We start from the raw sequence: 21,159 nt of genomic DNA on the forward strand, positions 1-21,159 counted from the left end.
GGGATTTCAGTTCTTCAGGTGACGCCCTTAGCCTTCTCCAAGTCCGTGCAAACCCGTCCTCTTCGTACGGCCTCGGGGGTGTGCCTTCGCGTGGAGGACTTGGCTGCGGCGGGGCGGTGGCCCCGCTCGGCTTCCCACCACCCGGCTCCCGCTCTCCTGCCCTCCACACGACACTCACTCCTAACAGTGAGAAAGGAAGCCCTGCCGCTGGGGCCGTCATCCTCGGTGTCTGCTGCACTTGTTTAAGGGGTCAGCACAGTTCAGTGGTTTTTAAAAAGGAACCTCTTGGCATTGCAAGTTCTATCTGTAGATTCAAATCCCGACCCCGCCCGTTCCTGGTGAGCGACTCAGGGCGGTTTACCCAAGGATACGCGGGCTTTTTTATCTGGAAAACGAGGACAGTAAGAGCAGCTGGCGAGGCAGGTAATTGCGCAGACCAATGAGCCGCTACAGCAGAGCACACGGCCAGGCTGCCCCCCCCCGTGAGTCTCCGCTGAACGTGAGCTCTAGTCACGCTGGTCCAGGGCACGGCAGGCCACGCCACCATGAGACCGGCTGGCCGCACGGACACGAGTATCAGTGTGGGGGAGGATTTCCTTTCTTAAGAACGTAAACATCATTCCGAGGACACGTGGGACCAGGTCAAGTCGCCAAGTACTGACTGGGTAAGTACTGAGAGCATATTAACTACTACATTAGGTGGGCTTTTCTCTGCTGTTCAGAGGGGCGTCAGTGGATCTCAGACACCCAGAAAGAGCTTCGGAAGGGTTGCGACAAACGCCCGGGACTCCACGCTTAGCTCTCTACCCGCAGGCACTCAGGCACACAGACACGACAGGAGCAAACCTGTAGCACGGGGTCGCCTGATGGCACGGCACGCCCGGCCTGGATGGCTGACGACGCCCCCGGGCCCGCGTGGGTGGCTGGAGACGAGCCCTCCTCACTCCCAGGCGCACGCCGCCCCGGCCCAGAGGGACAGCGGAGAGGGGCGCCATCCGGCGGGCACCTCGGAGTCCCGGGGAGCGGTCCAACCGAGGACGCCACCCCGGTTTCTGAGAGGGGGGCCCCCGAACAGGGCGGGCCCGGGAGACTCACCGTTGGACGCTCGCATCTGCCGCCGGCGCCCCACGCGGTCCAGTCCGATGGGGGTGCTCTGGGAGAAGGTGAAGGGCCGGAACCGGGCCGAAACCGCCTTGTAGGGCAGCACCTGGTGAGCTGGCACGGGAGGCCTGGCTGCCGGCTGCAAAAGGAAAGCAGAGGGCTGTGAGGAGGTGCCAGGAAGTGGCACCTTTCGCAGGCTCCACACACACGGCTGTGAGCCGCTCACAGAGGGGAGGGGAAGCGCCTTCTCCAAGTCGTGTCACGAGCCGCAGGCCGCACCGCGGGGTTCGGCTGCCACGACTTACCCCAAGATTTTCAAAACCCGGTATCGACTCACGCGCTGCCTCTCACGCCAGCGACACACCGAGGGGTGACACTCAGGAAGAGCACAGCGTCCAAGAGGACAAGCAGATTTAGGAAGGGGTGGCCTCTCGCACAGAGGCGGGGTCACAAGGAAGACATCTTCCCGGCAGAGCCGCCAGGGGCGGCCGGTGCCCAAGACCAAGTCCGGACGACACGCTCGGACTGGCGAGCCCGTCAGGCGCTGCCACCACAGGCGCCAGGTCTCGTGGAACCCGAGTCTTCCTCACCTGAGCTGTCGTGACAGTTGAGCTTTGTTTAAAAGAGAGCTGGTTCTCCACACATCGACCCGGTCTCTCTAGAAGGGCCTGTGTCCCCTGTTGATCTTCCACAGGCACCATCCCTATAACTAAATCGGAGGCCAAGTCGGTTTAGGCCTTCCTGAGGTCATCTTAGGACTTTCCCACCCAACTCCCTAAATGAGCCTACAGCGCGTAAAATTATCTCACCGCGTTCCTTCGTGATGCTCCAAAGTGAGATAATCTCTAAGCGCTTTCGATTTTCCCCACACTGCGTTTCGAGCTGAGAGAGATTATAGTTTACTTTGGTTCAGAATTACTTCCTAGCGCGGGACACGTCTTCCCACAAGAAGTTCACGGTATTCTTCCACTTCATTTTTTTACCTTAAGAATTCAATTCAGTTTAACGCAATTAAACAAGAGGTATTTGAGCGCTTGCTAGAAACAAGGCATTGGGATGGGCTTTATAGGGAGAAGTTAAACATAAAATCCAATACCAACACAGGCTTTCCCTTTTAAGAGAATTTCGAGTTTTTTACAGTATCAGCTAGCAAGCTCAAAAAGTGAAACCGGGCACACACTCATATACTGTTCTGGGAATCCGTGACCACGTCTCAGCAAATACCATTTGCCAAATGTTATCCTGAACAGGGCCTTTATTTAAATGTTTTGTAGCTGCAAAGTGCTCTTTGGGTAACTGATAAATACTTCGAATCTATTGGTAAAGAGCACAAAATTGGTGGAAAAAAGTATTTCCTTAGCTCCTAAAAAACCGACTCCTTATCTTCTTCTTATCCTTACATTTTAACACTGGAGGACACTTCCCCTTTCAACTTCTTCCAATGTGCAATGCTACCTTTCCCCTTATTAAAGTCTCGGGTCATTTAGAACCAACAGCAAACCAGTTTCACATATTGTTGGAGACTCCAGGAGAGACAGGAGATTAGTAAAAGCCATCCACATGCCAGATTGTTAGTTTAATTCACGCGTGTTTCCAAAGTCAGGAAGAAAGGCTGGGAGTCTATCCTCCTTGAGCAGAGAGGAGAAAGAAAAGCAGCGGCCTGGTTAGTTAGTCTGCAGCAGAGAACAAAGGCCAGGAAGCTGGAGGCCTCTGCTAGCTTTGGCAGAAGCACACCAGATCTTACTTGGGTCAGAAGACTCTCTATTTCCTCTGTCTGGCTGTTCCCATAGAAGCTGACCCCGCCTATCACAGAGATGGGGCGTCTTCTCCGGCCGCCTTTGGGACAGCCCACGGCAGGGTTCTGGTCTGCAGGGTCCATGGAGGCCGTGTTTGGCTGCCGGTCCCCGTCCACAGTGTCCTCTTTCTGGGGGTCCACAGCAATGGAGTCTTCAGGAATAGAGAGACTTCGGTTGGCCAACTGGCCATAGTCGGAGAGCGGTCGGGGCCTTGACCTTCTCCCAGAACCCCACTTCCTCCTGGTGATCCTCTGAGCCTCTGTCCTTTCTTCATCCCGTGATGAGCCCCGCCTCCAGGATTCCTCAGCCACAACCTTTTCAAATGCGAACAAGTTAGGTGAGCACCAACGTCCAGGAAGGTGTTGGAAAAGAACAAGCTATGCGCTCCCTCCCATCCTCTTTAGCCTTGCCTCAAGGCTTTCTTGATCTATTTGTTTATTTTAAGAAGTTATTTGTGTAACAGAAAGACGCAACTGAGACGTGCCTTAAAATAAGCACGACTTTCACCTTTCACTGCAGGCTGAATTAAAACCGTAATTTAAATAGTGATGTATGGTGACCAATGAGCTACTGCAAAAGATATTAAGAAACTAAGTACCACTGTGAGTTACTAGAAAGAACTTTCAACTGTGGTGTCACCCAAAATACACATACCAATGGCACGGGGAAATGCAGGAGCCCAGAAGGAGAAAGGAATGCGGAACACTTTAGGTGCTACTCTAAGGTATTTTCCTGCAATAATCTTTAAAAACGGAAGGTGCTTTAATAAGATTAAGTCTGGGCTGTTAAGGCCTGACATTCGGTAAGTTAAGTCTGATGGAGAGAGCAATGACCCGGGATTCAAAGAACCAGATCAGGTTACTAACTAGCTGGGTGATCTGGGACAAACAAGGAATGACTAACCTTTCAGGACTAGACAATCCCACAGCTGGAGAGTCTGTGGTCCTAAATTAGCCACTACTTTCAAATTGTTCCAATACCTTTTTCAGAGGCAATGCAATGTACCAGAAGAGGAACTATGAGCTTGGAAATGGGCAGCCTTCTGTGTGAGTCAGGCGGGGCCACTAGCTACCTTTGTGACCTCAGGCCAGTTACTTAAGGTCTGGGGATTTGGTTCGGCAACGGTTCACTGGGGAACAATGGGTCCTTGTGTGGGTGAAATGCTGTGACAGCCCTTATCAGCCACAGTTAATTATTGCTGTTAAAAAAGCAGTGTGTGGAGTAACCATCCCCAGGCTGAGCTCTGCCAGGGGATAACCTCTGTCTCAGCAGACCCCTCAAAGCCGGGTCAGAGGAGAGTTGCTGCACAGCCCATGGGAGGGAGGGTGCAGCCGACTCTGGTCACACGGCTGTGAGCCTAGACACCTTCGGTTCTCCTACCCCTGGTCATTATTTTAACAAGATATAAACAATACAGACAGACAAGGGCACGTGGCAGAGATGTCACTCAAGGGCAGGCAGAACAGGCCTCCCTGGCCTAGAGACCTCCAGCAGAACTGTCCCGGCGCAGCCCGGCCCTGCCCTGAGGACCAGCCCAGCCCAGGAGGTCAGCTGCTGGCCAATCAGTGGCAACTAAGACCTTAAATATAGACGTTCCCTAAGATCATACACAGTTGACTTCTGGGCGACACAGGGGTTACAAGTAACGACCCCCACCCCAGCACCACCACCTACCGTGCAGTCAAAAATCGGCTTGTAACTTTCGGCTTCCCTAAAACTTAACTACTAATAGCCCACTGTTGGCTGGAAGTCTTACTGATAACAGTTGATTAACACATATTTGGTATGTGTATTATATACTATGTTTTTATAATAATGTAACCTAAAGAAAAAGATACTAAGAAAATCATAAAATATTTATGGTATTATACTGTATTCATAAAAAAGAAAAAAAAAGGCACACATAAGTGGTCCTGCACAGTTCAAACCTGTGTTGTTCAAGGGGCCGCTGTACTATGAAAAATCTGATAGGGCGCCTGGGTGGCTCAGTCGTTAAGCATCTGACTCTTGGTTTCGGCCCACGTCATGATCTCACAGTTTGGTTCCCGAGTTCGAGCCCTGCATCGGGCTCTGCACTGACAGTGCAGAGCCTGCTTGGGATCCTCTGTCTCCCTCTCTCTGCTCCTCTCCCCCAACATAAATAAATGTTACAAAAAATTTAAAGAAAAATCTGATGAAAAGCAAAGAGAGCAGAAAGAGATTTATGGACACTCTACTCCACCACCATCATTTTTCAGGTCAGGAAAACCAAAACCCAGGGAAGTTAAGTGACTTGCCCAGGGCCACACAGCCAATCAGCAGCAACAGAGACACTGAAATGTGGGCCTCATAATTTGTGTAATAATTTGCATAATTGTGCAAATTTGCATAAGTGTGCATAATTGTGCAAAATTTTCCCACTGTACCAAGTTACCTCTGCTCAAAAGCTAATGAGTACTAGCAATCACTGCTTACCTTGCTACCTGCTGATTCTGACTCCCTGAACTTCATGTTTAAATCAAGTCACCGCAGAGGGGTCGAGAGTGCACCACTGTGGCATGAAAACTGTTCTGAGCTGAAAGTATTTAAGAATAGCTTTCCACCACCACCACCCCCCCCCCCCCCGAACTCTCTTATCTCCCTGAAAGCAGAGGTCCCAAAAGAACTCAGCAGTCGGGGCACGTGGGTGGCTCAGTGAGTTAAGCGTCCGACTTCAGCTCAGGTCATGAATTCGTAGTTCATGGGGTTGGAGCCCTGCATCAGGCTCTGGGCTGACAGCCCGGAGCCTGGAGCCTGCTTCAGAGTCTGTGTCTCCCTCTCTCTCTGCCCCTCCCCAGCTCATGCTCTGTCTCTCTCTCCCTCAAAAAATAAATAAACATTAAAAAAAAAAAAAAAAAAAGAACTCAGTAGTCATAAATCCATTGTCTTGGGATAGGATTTTCTTTCTTCTAACCAGGGAAGATGTGACTCTTATCAGCTGAGAGGAAAAGTCTCAGCAGACGTTGCCACAAAACTATGAGGCCTCCCGTTTGCTCTCCCACAGGCCCCTTTATCTTTCCTAAATCACTGGGTTTCCCATAAGTGCCCTCTCCAGCTCTCCTGCCCCTCATAAGGGGGGATATGTACCTCCATCTCTAACCACTTCCTGGAGTCACTTTTTCCTGTGAACTCCCACTGGTTCACATGAAGAAAAACCCGTCTTTTCTCTTGCTGCTGTCTTTTGTCAGCCAGTTTAATTCCACGCTCCCCACGTAGTAAGCCTAAGGGGGCGGGGGGACGGGTCTTTCCTCTCTGACACTACACCAAGGGAAAATATGAGAAATCATGAAACAGTATTATTTTTTTCACTGCATATGAAAAACAGGATTATTATGGAGAGTTTAACTACATTATTAAACCAAATGGCACAATTTAAGCACACAAGAATTAAAAGGTTCAGAAACAAGGTGTTAGAAAGGTCCAGAAGCAAAACAAAATTACAGGCAATGAGTAGTCTGACTGGTAACAACTCTACGTGTGGTTTTTTGGTTTGTTTGTTTTGGGGGGATTTTTTTTGTTGGGTTTGGTTTTTTTTTTTTGCACTTATGCAACATGTGACATGCCTCACTGAAGCTTTGCTAATGCAGACAGGAAAACCAGGAAATGGGCGTAGGAAAACAAGAGGCTGTCTTAGTTGTTCAGGTAAGAAATCCTTCTGAGACCAAAACACACTCCAGGAAGTGAGGAGGCTGGATAAAAGCAGGTATGCTCAAAGCAGGAAATGACAGAGCAGGAGACGTGCCAGGGATGATCCCTTTAACACGTCCTGCCTCAAGTGTCAGCTACTGCTCCCACTGGGGTGGGGGTGGGGGGTGGGGGGCGGGGGCACGGGATATACCTAAGAACCGACAGCGATTCTACTAGAACTATTTCTGCAGTCCCACTGAAGAGAAAAGGAGAAACCAGCCTTTCTACGTGGCATTGCAAAAATTAGTTAACAGGACAATATATACAATTGAAATGTCCGCTTTACTCCTAGCAAGAGGGAGAGACAGTGATCTTTAGCCAGAAGAGACCTATATCCCTTGTAAAAACAAATTTGAGCTTTGATGCATGTTTTAAAACTGAATCTCCTTTTGGCAAAGTCTGTGTACTTCCGAAACAGACCGAGGTGCATTCCAGGGAACACGGTTTGACTGTGATCACAGGATCATACCTGCAACTACAAACCCCCGCCGCCACCACCACCGCCAACATTCCCCGACAAGTTACAACCTACCCCAGACTCCGCCACAGCTGGTGGTGGCCTACAGACACACTGAAGGAACAAGCAGTTGACCATATCCGTGCTGTCTCAGATTCTTTCTGGCCTTTAAGACGTGACAGTGAGGGTGCTGAGCGGCCATGCCAGAGGTATGCCCACCGCGGATTCTCACAGTCCAGCAGCCCAGCAGCCGAAGCTTCAGATCAATCCAGGGCTCCAAGCTTGATTGGCCAATTCACACCCAAGTCATAAGCCTTTGTAAACAAACTCTGCAGTGGAGTGGCTGACCTTTTAACTCCTGCTTCTCTGGACAGTTGTAAAGTACTTTCCCTACTCAGGAGCCCTGCATTTTTTTCTTCCCACACAAGGTTCCTTCCTTTGCTTCCCAAAAGTAAAAAGCCAAGGTAGATCTTAATACCTCCAGTGAGATACTTCAAAACATTTTTTGAAACCACAGTGAGAGTAAATTATTAACACAGGAAAAAGACTGGCACAAAAAACCCTGATGTCACATATATATCCATTTAGAAGCTTGGTCTAAAGGAAGTATATAGGATTAAATAGCAAGAGTTGTGGGTTGAATTCTGCCCTCCCCTCTCATAACAGGTATGTTGAAGCCCCAACCCCCAGTACCTGTGAATATGATCTCTTTTTTAAAAAATTTTTTAAGGGGGCGCCTGGGTGGCTCAGTTAAGCGTCTGACTTCGGCTCAGGTCACGATCTCACGGTCCGTGAGTTCGAGCCCTGCATCGGGCTCTGTGCTGATGGCTCACAGCCTGGACCCTGCTTCGGATTCTGTGTCTCCCTCTCTCTCTGCCCCTCCCCTGCTCATGCTCTGTCTCTCTCTGTCTCAAAAATAAATAAAACATTAAAAAGAATTTTTAAGTTTATTTATTTTGAGAGAGAGTGCAAGCGGGGAGCGAGGCAGAGAGAGAAGGAGAAAGAAAATCCCAGGCAGGCTCCGCGCTGTCAGCACAGAGCCCGATGTGGGGCTCGATCCCATAAAAACGTGAGATGATGACCTGAGCCGAAATCAAGGGTGGGACACTCAACCAACTGAGCCACGAAGTCTTCGGAGATGTGATCGACTTAAAATGAAGAAGTACTGGATTAGGCGAGCGCTAAGCCAACGGCTGCTGTCCTTAGAAAAGAGGGAAATTTAGACACAAAGCAAAAAGGAAAGAAAGTCCTAGGAGGACAGAAGCCGAGATCAGAGTGGTGCATCTATAAGCCAAGAAACTCCAAGCACTGCCAGCAAACACCTGAGCTGGAAGAGGCCAGAACGGAACCCAGACCTCTGGCCTGTCTGACAATGAGAATAAAAGCCTACTGTTTTGAGCCATCTAGTTGCTGGAAATTTGTTACAGTCGCCTTAGGAAACTAATACGGCAAACTGATTCAGAAGAAAATACTACAAGCAGGGAAATTTAGATGCTTTGAGGAGATGGAAAAAAAACTAAAGCAGAGCTTTTACACTGGACGAGCCGAAAGTGTTCTCAAGACGCATACTAATACAATCAGCAAGCCTCCCACGTGTTCGCAGGTTCTCAGTGCCCCGAACACCACGGGGAATTCAGGTACAGCTACGGGGCTGGAGGTGGGACGAGAACACATCTCGACAACTCGTGCTGCAAGGCAGTAACGACAGATGTGGCTCTTGACCACCAAGAACTACACCCGGCATGTGTTCCCTTACTTAATCCCCACCGCCACACCGCGAGTTAGAACTACTCATGACATCCTACCGATTCAGACGTTGGAGCGATGACGTGCTCTGGTTGACAGAGCCAAGGGAGAGCGGCCCCGTTTAACAACCAGTCTGTCTGACTTCAAAATCTCCGTCCGTTCCACTCTGTATCTCTGCGTCCCTGGCATATGCTTGTACGGAAGGAAAATAGAACTTGGTAGGTCTTCCTACCCTCAGCTGTAGGGCTTCTTGGAATGCAGGGGTGGGAGCTGGGGGGAATGACAGGAAGGGAAGCTCTGTAAGTGCCCCTGCCATCTGGGGAAAGCTGGAGACCCCTTCCCCAATGACATGCATAAAATAAAAATATAAAGGAAGCTCATTACTTTGAAATATAATTATCAAAATATTAAAAGGATTGATATAATAGTATAGACAAAACACAGGGATTAAGAGTACTGGCAATAGGGGTGCCTGGGTGGCTCAGTTGTTTGAGCGTCCAACTCCTGATTTCAGCTCACGTCATGATCTCACGAGTTTGTGGGACCAAGCCCTGCATCGGGCTCTGCACTGACAGCACGGAGCCTGCTTGGGAATCTCCCTTTTTCTACACCTCCCCCACGTGCACTCTCTCTCTTTCTCTAACCCTCTCTCTGTGCACCTTCCCTGCTTTCACTCACTCTCTCTCAAAAAATAAGTTGATAAACTTAAGAAAGAAAGAGTCTTAGCAATAGGTCTAATAACTGCCACCCTTTGGAAATACTGTTGAATAAGCAAAGAGATTTTAAGACATCAGCGATATGAAAAAGATCTGTGGTTTCTAGGAGTGACAAAATCGCAGGTGTTGATAAAATCGCTCCGGTTTGATGCCTACATTCATAATTTAAGGAAATGCTACACTTCACCTACAGGGGAGTGAAATTAAAGCCCCTACTCCCAAATTTCTGCTGACAGAGCCCTGGGATGAACTGAGGTTCAAAACTCTCCGTTTACATAGTCTCACTTAAGACTAGTCTATAGCACCAGCTCTGGGCTCCAACTACACAGAAGTATAACTTTGGGCCTTATATATTACAAATTTAAAAAGTGTTCTCTCAGGGGTGCCTGGGTGGCTCAGTCCATTGAGCAACCGACTCTTGATTTCAGCTCAGGTCATGATCTCACAATCGCGAGATGGCTCCTTGCGCTGGGTGTGGATCCTGCTTGGGATTCATTCTCATTCTCTCTCTCTTTCTCTCTCTGCCCCTCCCCCACTCACATGTGTGTGTGCGCATGTATGCACACGATCTCTTTCATAAATAAATAAATAAATGGCATCTCACCATTTAAAGCTATATGTCACTAATTTCCCTTAAATGATGTCACTTAATTTCCCTTAAATTAATGTATCATAATAAAAAGGATTTTCCGTAGGCTTTTTTTTTTCCTTTTTTTATAGTGTGGGTATTTTATCTGGATTATAGAGTGCTTGGAATGGGATGGGTTATAAGTATATGTCCTATGATTCTAAGTGAGGGCGGGAACTCATAGGATCCCAGATCAGCTACTACTTTTTAAGGAGCTCAAAGTAAGAACAAGAAAATCTTTACATATTTAGAAAGAAGTCTGAGCACTAATGACATTCTTCTCTTTTTGTTAAAACACTAAAAAGACAATGTTTTAGTTACTTAGAAATCGTAAATTTGTATTTCTAATCTACCTAAAATTATATTTTCAGGTTAGTAAAGAAGGCATTGTTATACCCATTTTGGAGACGAGAACCCAGTTCACAGAGAAGGCACCAGATTTAATGAAAGGCAGGGAATGTGAGAGATCAGGCACTTCGTTCAATTTCATCTTTGCAAGGCCAGCACTAGACATGACGTGCCCCCCGTTTATAGATATAAGGAAAACGCAGTACGGTTTACTGCAAAAACTCTCAGCAGCAACTTGCACAAACACCGGACCTCAGTAACATTGCTCCATAAAAAGCCTCGGTGTGCTTATCACTTTTACATCTCTCCACTTCCGGAAGCTGCTTCCCCTCGCACTTCCTCTCTGGGCTGCTGGTAGGTCCTCATCAGCGTGTGCACATGCCCGTTTCCCCAGACTCTTCCTCTCTGCTGCTTCCTCCCGTTTCCCGTATCACATCTCACCTTTACTCTTGTTCTCAGCTCCACTCCCTTCTCTCTCCTCGTTGCCCACACTTTTCCCTTAAACTGATCACATACGGAACGCAAACACTGTGGTTTTGTTTGACTTCCTGAATCATGTTTGGTTTCTTCTCCTGAATTTTTAGAACGAGTGGGTGGAATAATCTTTCTTTCTCCAAAGCTTCCTTTTCTTTTACAGACCTTGCTGGTGGTGGCGGTGTGTGTGGGGGGGGCAGGGGCTGTACTAGCATGAAGGGGATGGCGGGGACCGTACCAGCCTTACAGGGATGGCGGGGACTGTTCTAGCATTACGGAGGTGGCAGGGACTGTTCTAGCATTATAGGGATGGCAGGGACTGGACCAGCATTATAGGGGTTCACGTTAAAAATGGCCCTCCCACCACCTGGGTGTTCTAATTCTGTCTCCCTAACTTTCTAGGGTGCACACGTCTTTTCCTACCACACTTAGGCTAGTTCAGGAATAAACAGTAAGGTTGAGGGAAGGGACTTCTACGGTGGCCCGAGCAAGGAGAGGAAAGAGGCAGCCTCTGACTTGGTACGAAATAAGTAACTGGCCAAACACTCATCACTCACCTAACGACCACCTTAAAAATCATGCATGGTCAGGCTGGCTCCGCTCCACCTTTCAAAGTTTCCTCTAGTTCAGGGACCATGCCGGGAAGGGACAGACACCATCATAAACTTGTCCCTTCCCTTCTTAGACCCCAGATTTGGACTTAGCCTGGAGGTGGACGGGGCCTGGGCAAGAAACAGAAGGAAAGTGGGAACGTATTTACTGGGTTTGTCCTTCTGTGGCTCAGGGGTACAAATACATGTTAATGCTGGGTGACATTCTTACTAACAAGCTATATCTTTAAGACACAAGGTTCCAAGCTGTAGGAAGACAGTGGTTGTTGGAATTCTGACAGCAAATGAAACACAAATGATTAACCAAAAACTGTTCTGATTGTTAGCAAATGAGATTACACACACATAGAGAATTTTGACACACCTCTTAAAAACTAAAGAAAAAGAGAGAAGAAAAGAAACAAATGCAATCTGGAAAACTGTGGCCTTGTCCCTTGGGTTCAGGGGATAGATAGGCCATTTGCTAAGAAAAATATTATACAGTATTAAAAACATTTAAAAATATATTAATGCTTCTTAACGCCCTTGAAGTAAAAGGGGAGTGCAGTGGACTTCAACTGTCCTTGCCTGGTGAAACTGATGATAAAAATGCTAAAACAGAGCTGGTGAATCTACAACTTGTTTTATAGGCAGAATCGCTCATTCACTAGAAATGCAAATTTTCAGGTTCATGAGGGAACACAATTTAATACGCTTAGCCCAATTCTGTACGTGTTAAGAAGGCACTTAAGTATGAACATTTTATTTATTTATTTTTTTAAAAAAAATTTTTTATTTATTTTTGAGACAGAGAGAGACAGAGCATGAACGGGGGAGGGGCAGAGATACAGGGAGACACAGAATCGGAAGCAGGCACCAGGCTCTGAGCCATCAGCCCAGAGCCCGACGCGGGGCTCGAACTCACAGACCGCGAGATCGTGACCTGAGCTGAAGTCGGACGCCCAACCAACTGAGCCACCCAGGCGCCCCAAGTATGAACATTTTAGACACCACTGACGACTTAGAATACCAGACTGAGAAAGCAGTGTAGCTGAGGTCATCCTCATTTTATGCAAAATCAAGAAATGAAGTCTGCGTGACTGTGGTGAGCCCCATCCTGACCATGCCCCACGCCCCTGACATCGTGGGAGGGCGGTCACCACTGACCCTGTGTGAGCACAGGGCTGATGAGGAATTTCCCCCCCAGGCCTGTGTAATAATCACCTAAGGCAATTCCATTTTCTGGGCTTATCTAAAAACTCAGACCATACTACTAAGTCAACAGTGGCAAGACGGTGGTGAGTTTGACACCCAAGCAGAGAAAATAATAGAACTGTAAGCTGTACTTTATGCCTGGACTCATTAAGAGTGAAGACACATTTTTCAGAGAGAGAGACAGAGTGCGAGCAGGGGAGGGGCAGAGAGAGAGAGGGAGACACAGGATCCGAAGCAGGCTCCAGGCTCTGAGCTGTCGGCACCGAGCCCGACGCGGGGCTCGAACTCACGGACCGCGAGATCGTGACCTGAGTCGAAGTCGGACGCTTAACCAACTGAGCCACCCAGGCACCCCAAGAGTGAAGACATATTTTAAAACCATCATATTATAAAATTAACATATACAATGATCCCATCTTAACATCTTGAAATGTATCTCTGAAATGCATGCTGAGGAATACAGAGGTCTACTCAAACTTTCTTTTTTTAAACTTATAAAAAGCATGATTTTATAAAAACTAACTTACTTTCCTCTTTTCCAAGTACTTACTGAGCACAACTAAATATTCCAAAATCATGAACCATGGTTTAGATTTGAATATATTAGAAATCCACTGTTTTTCTAAACCCTTTTGAACATTATAGATTTTTTTCCTAATCTGTTTTGACTTTTCTTGTACAGAGAAGGTAAAAGGACCCAGGACAAGAGGGTAAAGAAAAATGGGCAGCAGATGACGAGGTCCCGGCTGATTCCAGCCACAAATGACAGCAAACAAACACTCAAATCAATGGCCCCGCGTGACTTCAGAATCACGAAAACTAAGGGTTTCTAGATTAAAATGCAGAATAGCAACTTCACAAACCAGGAGTAATTAAAAATGCTTCATGCATGTATAAAGGGGTGAACGGCTGAGTTGATGGACAGATAAATGAGCGAATGAATGGACAGTTCTGGGTGGCAAAGAAGCTGTTCCCTCTCTACATTCGGGTGTGATTTTATAAAAATGAGCCTGATTTAAGTTATTGCTTAGTTATTATCACTAAGTATTTCGAAACCCATAACCACGTTTTAGATCAGGAAACAACCATCCGTTCCTGTCTCCTTCATAACCTATTTGAATTGTGCCACCCTGAAAACAAATTGACTACAGTTTTCCTCCCCTTCTTGTCAACAACCCAGTTTTGAAGGCGCCCTACTTAGTTTCAGATATGTGAACTATAAGGTAATGGGATCTTTTCCAAAAGTAAGTGTCCTCTGCTGGCAACAGAATGTAAAAATAAAGATTTGGGACTTTGAAGAAAATCTCTTTTCTGTATTTCAGTTTAAGCTTGCAGCATTACTGTGCTGGAAGGAGAAAGAGAGAAGGCGAACAGGAGGCAATGAACGAAGAGCACAGAGTGACGGCGAGTTGGACGAAAGAACCCAGAAGAGGCAGAGGAAGTAATGGCATCACATGGATTCTCTCTTCCAGCAACACTCACTGATGGCGGATTGCATCACTTGCCTTGAAACTTGCAAGGGTCCAGGGGCACCTGGGTGGCTCAGTCGGTTGAGCATCCGACTCTTGATTCAGGCTCTGGTCATGATCTTACCGTTTCATTAGTTCGAGCCCCGCATCAGGCCCGGCTTGCGCTCTCTCTGTGTCTCTCAAAATAAATAAACTTTAAAAACAAATAAATGAGTAAACTTGCAAGGGTCCAGCCAATGAACCTAATCAAGAAAACACTGACCCTAAATTGGATGTGTTGTTCACCAAGAACGCTTCTGCTGTGAGTGCCTGGCCTGTCTGTACAGGGACAGTCGCAAAGGTAAGGCGAGACCTACAGATAGCACCAGCGGCATTTCTCTTTATTTCTACTGAGGGATCTGAGAACGTGTCCTGGTGCAAACAAAACATCTTGAAAATGTTTAATTCAAAACTTGGCAGCGGGAGAATTATAGATGAATAATTTATAACACAAAAGGAGTAAAAATATAACACCAAGTATACAACAGAAGTTTGTTATAAGCAAATGTGTAAAAATGTATATTACACATTGGAGAACGGGGCTGGAATACCTGACCTCAGTCACAAACTGCATTTAAGGCTCCAGGCCTCCTGTCTCCCCACCTGTGGGGCTGACCTACAAGAAATGGCAGTACACAGACCTAGGGTCGCACCACTGTCCACTGTTCAAGGTGGCGTGCTTCAACCCTGTGTCAAGTCAACTACCAAAAGAAGCTGCCGGAAGCTAAGTTGAGCTGCTGAGCCCATCCTCAGTAGCCAAAAAAACCTCACCTAGAAGAAAACGAAGAGGAAAGGCTCTGACTTGGGCAAGACTAACTGTGGCAGGAACTGGCCCACGCTCAGTGGGAAGAAGGCCAATCATGGAGTCAAAAGAGAAAATGGAATGGAAATGTATCAAATATACCAGTGTTGGAAACAGGGCCTTTACGAATCCCATCTCATTTAATTAAAACAACCTACGCAGTAGATACTTACAGGCTTCTGTTTTACAAATAAGAGACATGATGAGATTCCACCAAAGATCTGGAAACTAGCAAATGGCTAGAATTTAATTCTATGTGCCAGCTGCCAAGCAGATGGTGTTTTTTGGGCTTTCCTCCCCATTCTGAGACCTGGTTCTAGGCCCAGCTGCCACTCAGCGGCTGTGTGACTCTGGCAGAAGGGTCTTACTACCTTTCTAAGCCTCAGTTTACCCATCTCTTAAGGCAAATACAAAAATGCTGGCCTACTTCGCAGGGTGGCTATGAAAACCAAATGCAACAATGTTATGTGACTTATTAGCTTTAAAACTGTTATATAAATGCAAGAGGTTACTACTGATACTTGTATTTCTAATCTATTTTTTTACTGATAGTTTTATTTTTAAGAGACAATTACATTTTTTTTTCAGAGAGAGAGAGAGAGAGAGAGAGAGAGAGAGGCAGGCAGAGAGAGAAGGAGACACAGAATCCAAAGCAGGCTCCAGGCTCTGAGCTGTCAGCACAGAGCCCAACTCAGGGCTCACACTCACAAACCATGAGATCATGATGTGGGCCAAAGTTGGACACTTAACTTGACTGGGCCAGCCAGGTGCCCCAAGAGACAATTACATTTTTAGACTTCCAAATGAGTTGGTAAAATTCCGGTTTCCAGCAGTGGGTGGAGCAATTGCTCAACACATTTTTTTTTTTAATTTTTTTTTTTTCAACGTTTATTTATTTTTGGGACAGAGAGAGACAGAGCATGAACGGGGGAGGGGCAGAGAGAGAGGGAGACACAGAATCTGAAGCAGGCTCCAGGCTCTGAGCCATCAGCCCAGAGCCTGACGCGGGGCTCGAACTCACGCACCGCGAGATCGTGACCTGGCTGAAGTCGGACGCTTAACCGACTGCGCCACCCAGGCGCCCCTTTTTTTTTAGATTCTTAAAATTGTTTTTTTGCGGGGGCGCCTGGGTGGCTCAGTTGGTTAAGCGTCTGACTTCAGCTCAGGTCACGATCTCACGGTCCGTGAGTTCGAGCCCTGCGTCGGGCTCTGGGCTGATGGCTCAGAGCCTGGAGCCTGCTTCCGATTCTGTGTCTCCCTCTCTCTCTGCCCCTCCCCCGTTCATGCTCTGTCTCTCTCTGTCTCAAAAATAAATAAACGTTAAAAAAAATTTTTTTTTTTTTTTTTTTTTAAGTAATCTCTACACCCAACGTGGGGCTCAAACTCACAACCTTAAGATCAAGAGTTGCATGCCCCATCGACGGAGCCAGCCGGGAGCACCTTCTCAACACGCATCAGAGCAAATTCTTTATACCACCATTTCTTGATTAAAAAGTTTTAATTTCACTCTTTTGCCAAAAGGAAATGTTTGTATTCTGTATGAATTCATATCCATTTGGTAATATAAATTCACATCCAACTGATTAATACAGTTCAATGAGAGAAATAGGATTGTAGGCTACCTTTTAACTTTTTCAGGAACAACTCTTACCTAAAGCAAGAGTTAACTGGGGTGCATCTGCGAAGAGAAAAGCCCAAACCTAAAAAACAGGACACTTAAAACCTAGAGGAGCTCACAAACTTAATACTAGAGCCTCGGCCTGGACAGCAGGTCTCAAACTTCAGTGGGGCAAAAATAATTCCCCCGGGTAGCATGTTAAAAGTCCTGATTACCGGATCTGGACTCCAGTGATTCGAATTCAGTAGCTCCAGGTGGCCTCAAGGATCTGTACTGTTAGCTTGTATCTTCATTCCAAACTTTGAGAAACTCCAGTTAGACAATCAGAAGTAATTTGCAAAGTTTAACTGGTCTGTGTTGAAGTATCTGACCAAAAGCACCAATCTTAATGATAACAAAGATTGTGATTATGATAAAGCCAGCTTTATTGAGTTTAATGTGTTCCAGGCATTGTGGTGTCTCCTAAGCACTATTTCATTTAATCCCGGTAAGTACTATTGACTCCATTTTTAAGGAAACTGAGGCTTATGTAGGTCAAGGATACAGCTGGTTAGTAGGGAAACCAGGATTTGAACTTAGCCCGACTACAAAGCCCACCTATTTTTTATCCCAGAGTTCCTCCACCACTCAGAAATGCTGGCATTGGTGGCTGGCAACCGCATCAGTGCTGGTTTCCTAGGAATTTACCATCTGGGGTGTTCTTTCCTCTGCAACTTATCCGAGCGTCCCCACCCCCTCCCCAGCTTTACTGCTATTATTCTAAATGAAGGCAAGGTTCCCAATGGTCATTTGTTCCTGGACTGTGAGTGGTGGGAGAAACACAGGTAACATTTAGTTTATACAGCAACACGTGGCAATATGCCGTTAGGCGTTCTGCCAATTAAATCTATGGTATTCCTTCCAGTTGCCATGGCAACTGTGTGTCACATGAACATGTGGAAAAGTGATTCCCAACCTTGGATGCTCTTTGATCTTAATTATTACAGGGAAGTTAAGATGAGGAAAATGAACCAGGAGAAAAAGATATACTGGCATCATAATCATCAAGCTAAAATTTCCCCCCCAAAATACTGACACTCCTTTTCTGTATTTTATAGCTTTATTAAGGTCTTATTATGCATTAGTTATGCACAGATTAAAACGAGGCACCAAATAAAAGTAAATAGTAAAACCTTAACAGATACACTATAATACCGTTTCATATCATTTAAGTATTTCATTTGTTTAGGAAGTTTAACAGGAATAGCATTAATATGGTACAATTATGAATATGATACATTACTATAATACCTGACTACATATGGTTATTATGGTAATTGTATAAAAACTAGACTCCTGCTCAGTATATATAGGGATGTAATTCTGTCTCCTTCTTCCTCCCTTGTTTTTTCATTTTTAAAGCAATCTTTTTTTAAGCTAAGTTCTAAACCCAATATGGGGCACAAAGAGTTGCATGCTCTATCGAATGAACCAGCCAGGTGCCCATTACCCCCTTGTTTCTAATGGGAAAATCCTACTTGATGACATTTCACCAAACAAAAACTGTTCTAGAAACAAGCCACTTTAAAGTTCAAGAATGACATGATTATGTGTATAGACTGTTCTTTAGATTCTCCATTTTTAGAAATAATTTTATTTATTTTTTTATTTTTTTATTTTAAAAAAAAAATTTTTTTTTCAACGTTTATTTATTTTTTGGGGGACAGAGAGAAACAGAGCATGAACGGGGGAGGGGCAGAGAGAGAGGGAGACACAGAATCGGAAACAGGCTCCAGGCTCTGAGCCATCAGCCCAGAGCCTGACGCGGGGCTCGAACTCATGGACCGCGAGATCGTGACCTGGCTGAAGTCGGACGCTTAACCAACTGCGCCACCCAGGCGCCCCTAGAAATAATTTTAGAAGTAGCTTCTTAAATATATAAAGTTCAGTAGCCTGTCAAACACTGAGCACCCATTCAGAAATACTTTGAAACCTTCACTGCAAAAGATATACCCCTGTTTATGTAATGATGAACATAAATCTGTTTTAGAGCAAGTGGAAACTTCTTTTTAAAAAGAAAATGATGGGGCGCCTGGGTGGCGCAGTCGGTTGAGCGTCCGACTTCAGCCAGGTCACGATCTCGCGGTCCGTGAGTTCAAGCCCCGCATCGGGCTCTGGGCTGATGGCTCAGGGCCTGGAGCCTGTTTCCGATTCTGTGTCTCCCTCTCTCTCTGCCCCTCCCCCGTTCATCCTCTGTCTCTCTCTGTCCCACAAATAAATAAACGTTGAAAAAAAAAATTTTTTTTAAAAATAAAAAGAAAATGATGACTTAATTGTTAAAAGGCTACCTTCACATTTAGGCTCATGACCTGTATTTTATGATTTCATAATATTTCTGCAAGAGCTCTTTTTCTCTTTCGTTCTTCTGCAAAAAGGAAAATAAACCAACACAAAACACCTTAGGAGAAACTACACACAAACTAGCACAAGGTTGACTAACAGAAAGCACACCGATTCCCTTTACGACATCCCACGGGGTGATGCTGAACAAATACCCACCCCAGGGTTGCCCACTTAGGGAATACGGTATAGCAGGTGTCCTCATAACGAAATGTTAACTTCACTAGAAAAATATTTTTAAAAGCACAAATAGGGGCCGCCTGGGTGGCTCAGTCCATTGAGCATCCAACTCTTGATTTCAGCTCAGGTCATGATCCCAGGGTTATGGGACCGAGCCCCGCATTGGGCTCCACATTGAGCGTGGAGCCTGCTTAAGATTCTCTCTGTCCCCCTGCCCTTCTCCCCCAGCTTGTGTCCTCTCTCCCTCTCTCTAAAAAAAAAAAATAAAATAAAAAGTAAATAAATAAGCACAAAAAATATCATATTTTCAAATCATCTTTCCAATTTTAATTGCAATTTCCGTGATTCAAGTTCTAGAGCATCTATGTCAGAGAAAACTGAGAACCCAGTGGAGTATGGAAACTTATATTCTCTGTAACGTGAAAACTGTGGACCGTTCAACAAATTGTTGAAGGTGGGATATGAATGGAGGTGGGATAACTCAGTGTCCACATGACAAAAAAAAAAAAAATGAACCTAGGCCTTTACCTCACATTGTACACAAAAATTAACTAAAAATGGACCATTTGCCATTTAAGAAACAAAACAAATGAACAAAAGGAAAAAGAGAGAGAGAGAGGGGCAAACCAAGAAACAGATTCTCAACTAAAGAGAACAAATGGTTACCAGAGGGGAAGTGGGTATGGGGATGGGGGAAACAGGGGGTTAAGAACACTGAGAAATGTACAGAATTTCTGAGTCACTTTATTGTGCACCTGGAACTAATATAACACTGTATGTTAACTATACTGGAATTATAATCAAAAACGAAATAAAAAAAAAAAAACACAGAGCATAGATGTAAATGTAAAAGCTAAAACTGTAACACTTCCAGAAGACAGGAGAAAATCTTTGTGATTTCCGTCAATATAGACATTTTTGCTCTTCAAAGGACATAATCAAGAAAATAAGAGGCAGGGGCGCCTGGGTGGCTCAGTCTGTTAAGAGTCCGACTTTGGCTCAGGTCACGATCTTGCAGTTCGTGGGTTCAATCCCCACATCGGGCTCTGTGCTGACGGCTCAGATCCTGGAGCCTGCTTCAGATTCTGTGTCTCCCTCTCTCTCTGCCCCTCCCCTGCTCACACTCTGTTTCTCTCTCTCTCTCTCTCTCAAAGTAAATAAATATTTTAACAACTTGAAAAAAAGAAAAGAAAAGAAAAGACAACCCAGGGATGGTGAGCAAACATTTGCAAGTCATGTATCTGGTAAAAAACTTGTATCCAGAATATATGAAGAAATCTTACTGCTCAATGAAACCAAAACTGCAGTGAACTTACGAGCAAAAGATCTGAAAAGACACTTCACCAAGTAAGATAAATGAATGGCTAATAAAGAAGATGCTCGTCATTACCGATGCATTAGTCACTAGGGAAACACTAACTAAAATCAAAGTCAGATATCACTACATACCCACGTAAAGGGCTAGAATGCAAACTACTGAGGATACCAACCAAGTACTGGCAAGGACATAGAGAAACTGGAACCTGACACATTGCCGGTGGGAATCTACAACGGGACAACTGTTTTAGAAAACAACGTGGCAGTTCCTGAAATGGTTAAACACAGAAGCACCGAACAACCCAGAAACTCACCTCCTACCTATCTACCCAAGAGGATGGGAAAATATGTCCATACAAGTTGCGCACAAGTATTCATAGCAGCCCCAAAGTGGCAAGAACTCAAACGTCTAACAACTGGTGAGCGGATGAACAAAGTGTGGGATTATCCACACAACCGATTATCAGTCAGCCTTAGAAGAGAAATGAAGTGCTGATGTGTGCTGCGACGTGAATGAGCTTTGAAAGCAATATACTGGGTGAAAGTAGCCAAGTCTCCTTCAGGGGTGATGGAAATGTT

The 21,159-nt window shown here is 45.8% G+C and overlaps 1 protein-coding gene across 4 annotated transcripts in view; it reads right to left on the reverse strand.

Annotated features, from left to right (window-relative positions):
* Positions 1 to 21,159, reverse strand: part of SPATA13 (spermatogenesis associated 13) — an 83,658-nt gene that overhangs the window by 54,206 nt on the left and 8,293 nt on the right. For 2 of the 4 annotated variants that reach the window (XM_047077821.1, XM_047077812.1), the window contains exons 2-3: positions 2,846 to 3,211; positions 1,096 to 1,240 (exon numbers count right to left, since the gene is read on the reverse strand). In XM_047077821.1, coding sequence (XP_046933777.1) covers positions 1,096 to 1,240; positions 2,846 to 3,211 — 511 coding nt within the window. Of the gene's footprint in view, positions 1 to 1,095; positions 1,241 to 1,406; positions 1,489 to 1,691; positions 1,818 to 2,845; positions 3,212 to 21,159 lie in introns of those variants that run through there. The other 2 variants (XM_047077828.1, XM_047077842.1) reach the window with 2 other exon arrangements.

The sequence above is a fragment of the Lynx rufus genome, unplaced genomic scaffold (genome assembly GCF_022079265.1).
Source record: "Lynx rufus isolate CCGP_SWC_20201006 ecotype Redwood Valley unplaced genomic scaffold, mLynRuf1.p SCAF_1, whole genome shotgun sequence".
Taxonomy (NCBI): Eukaryota; Metazoa; Chordata; class Mammalia; order Carnivora; family Felidae; genus Lynx; species Lynx rufus.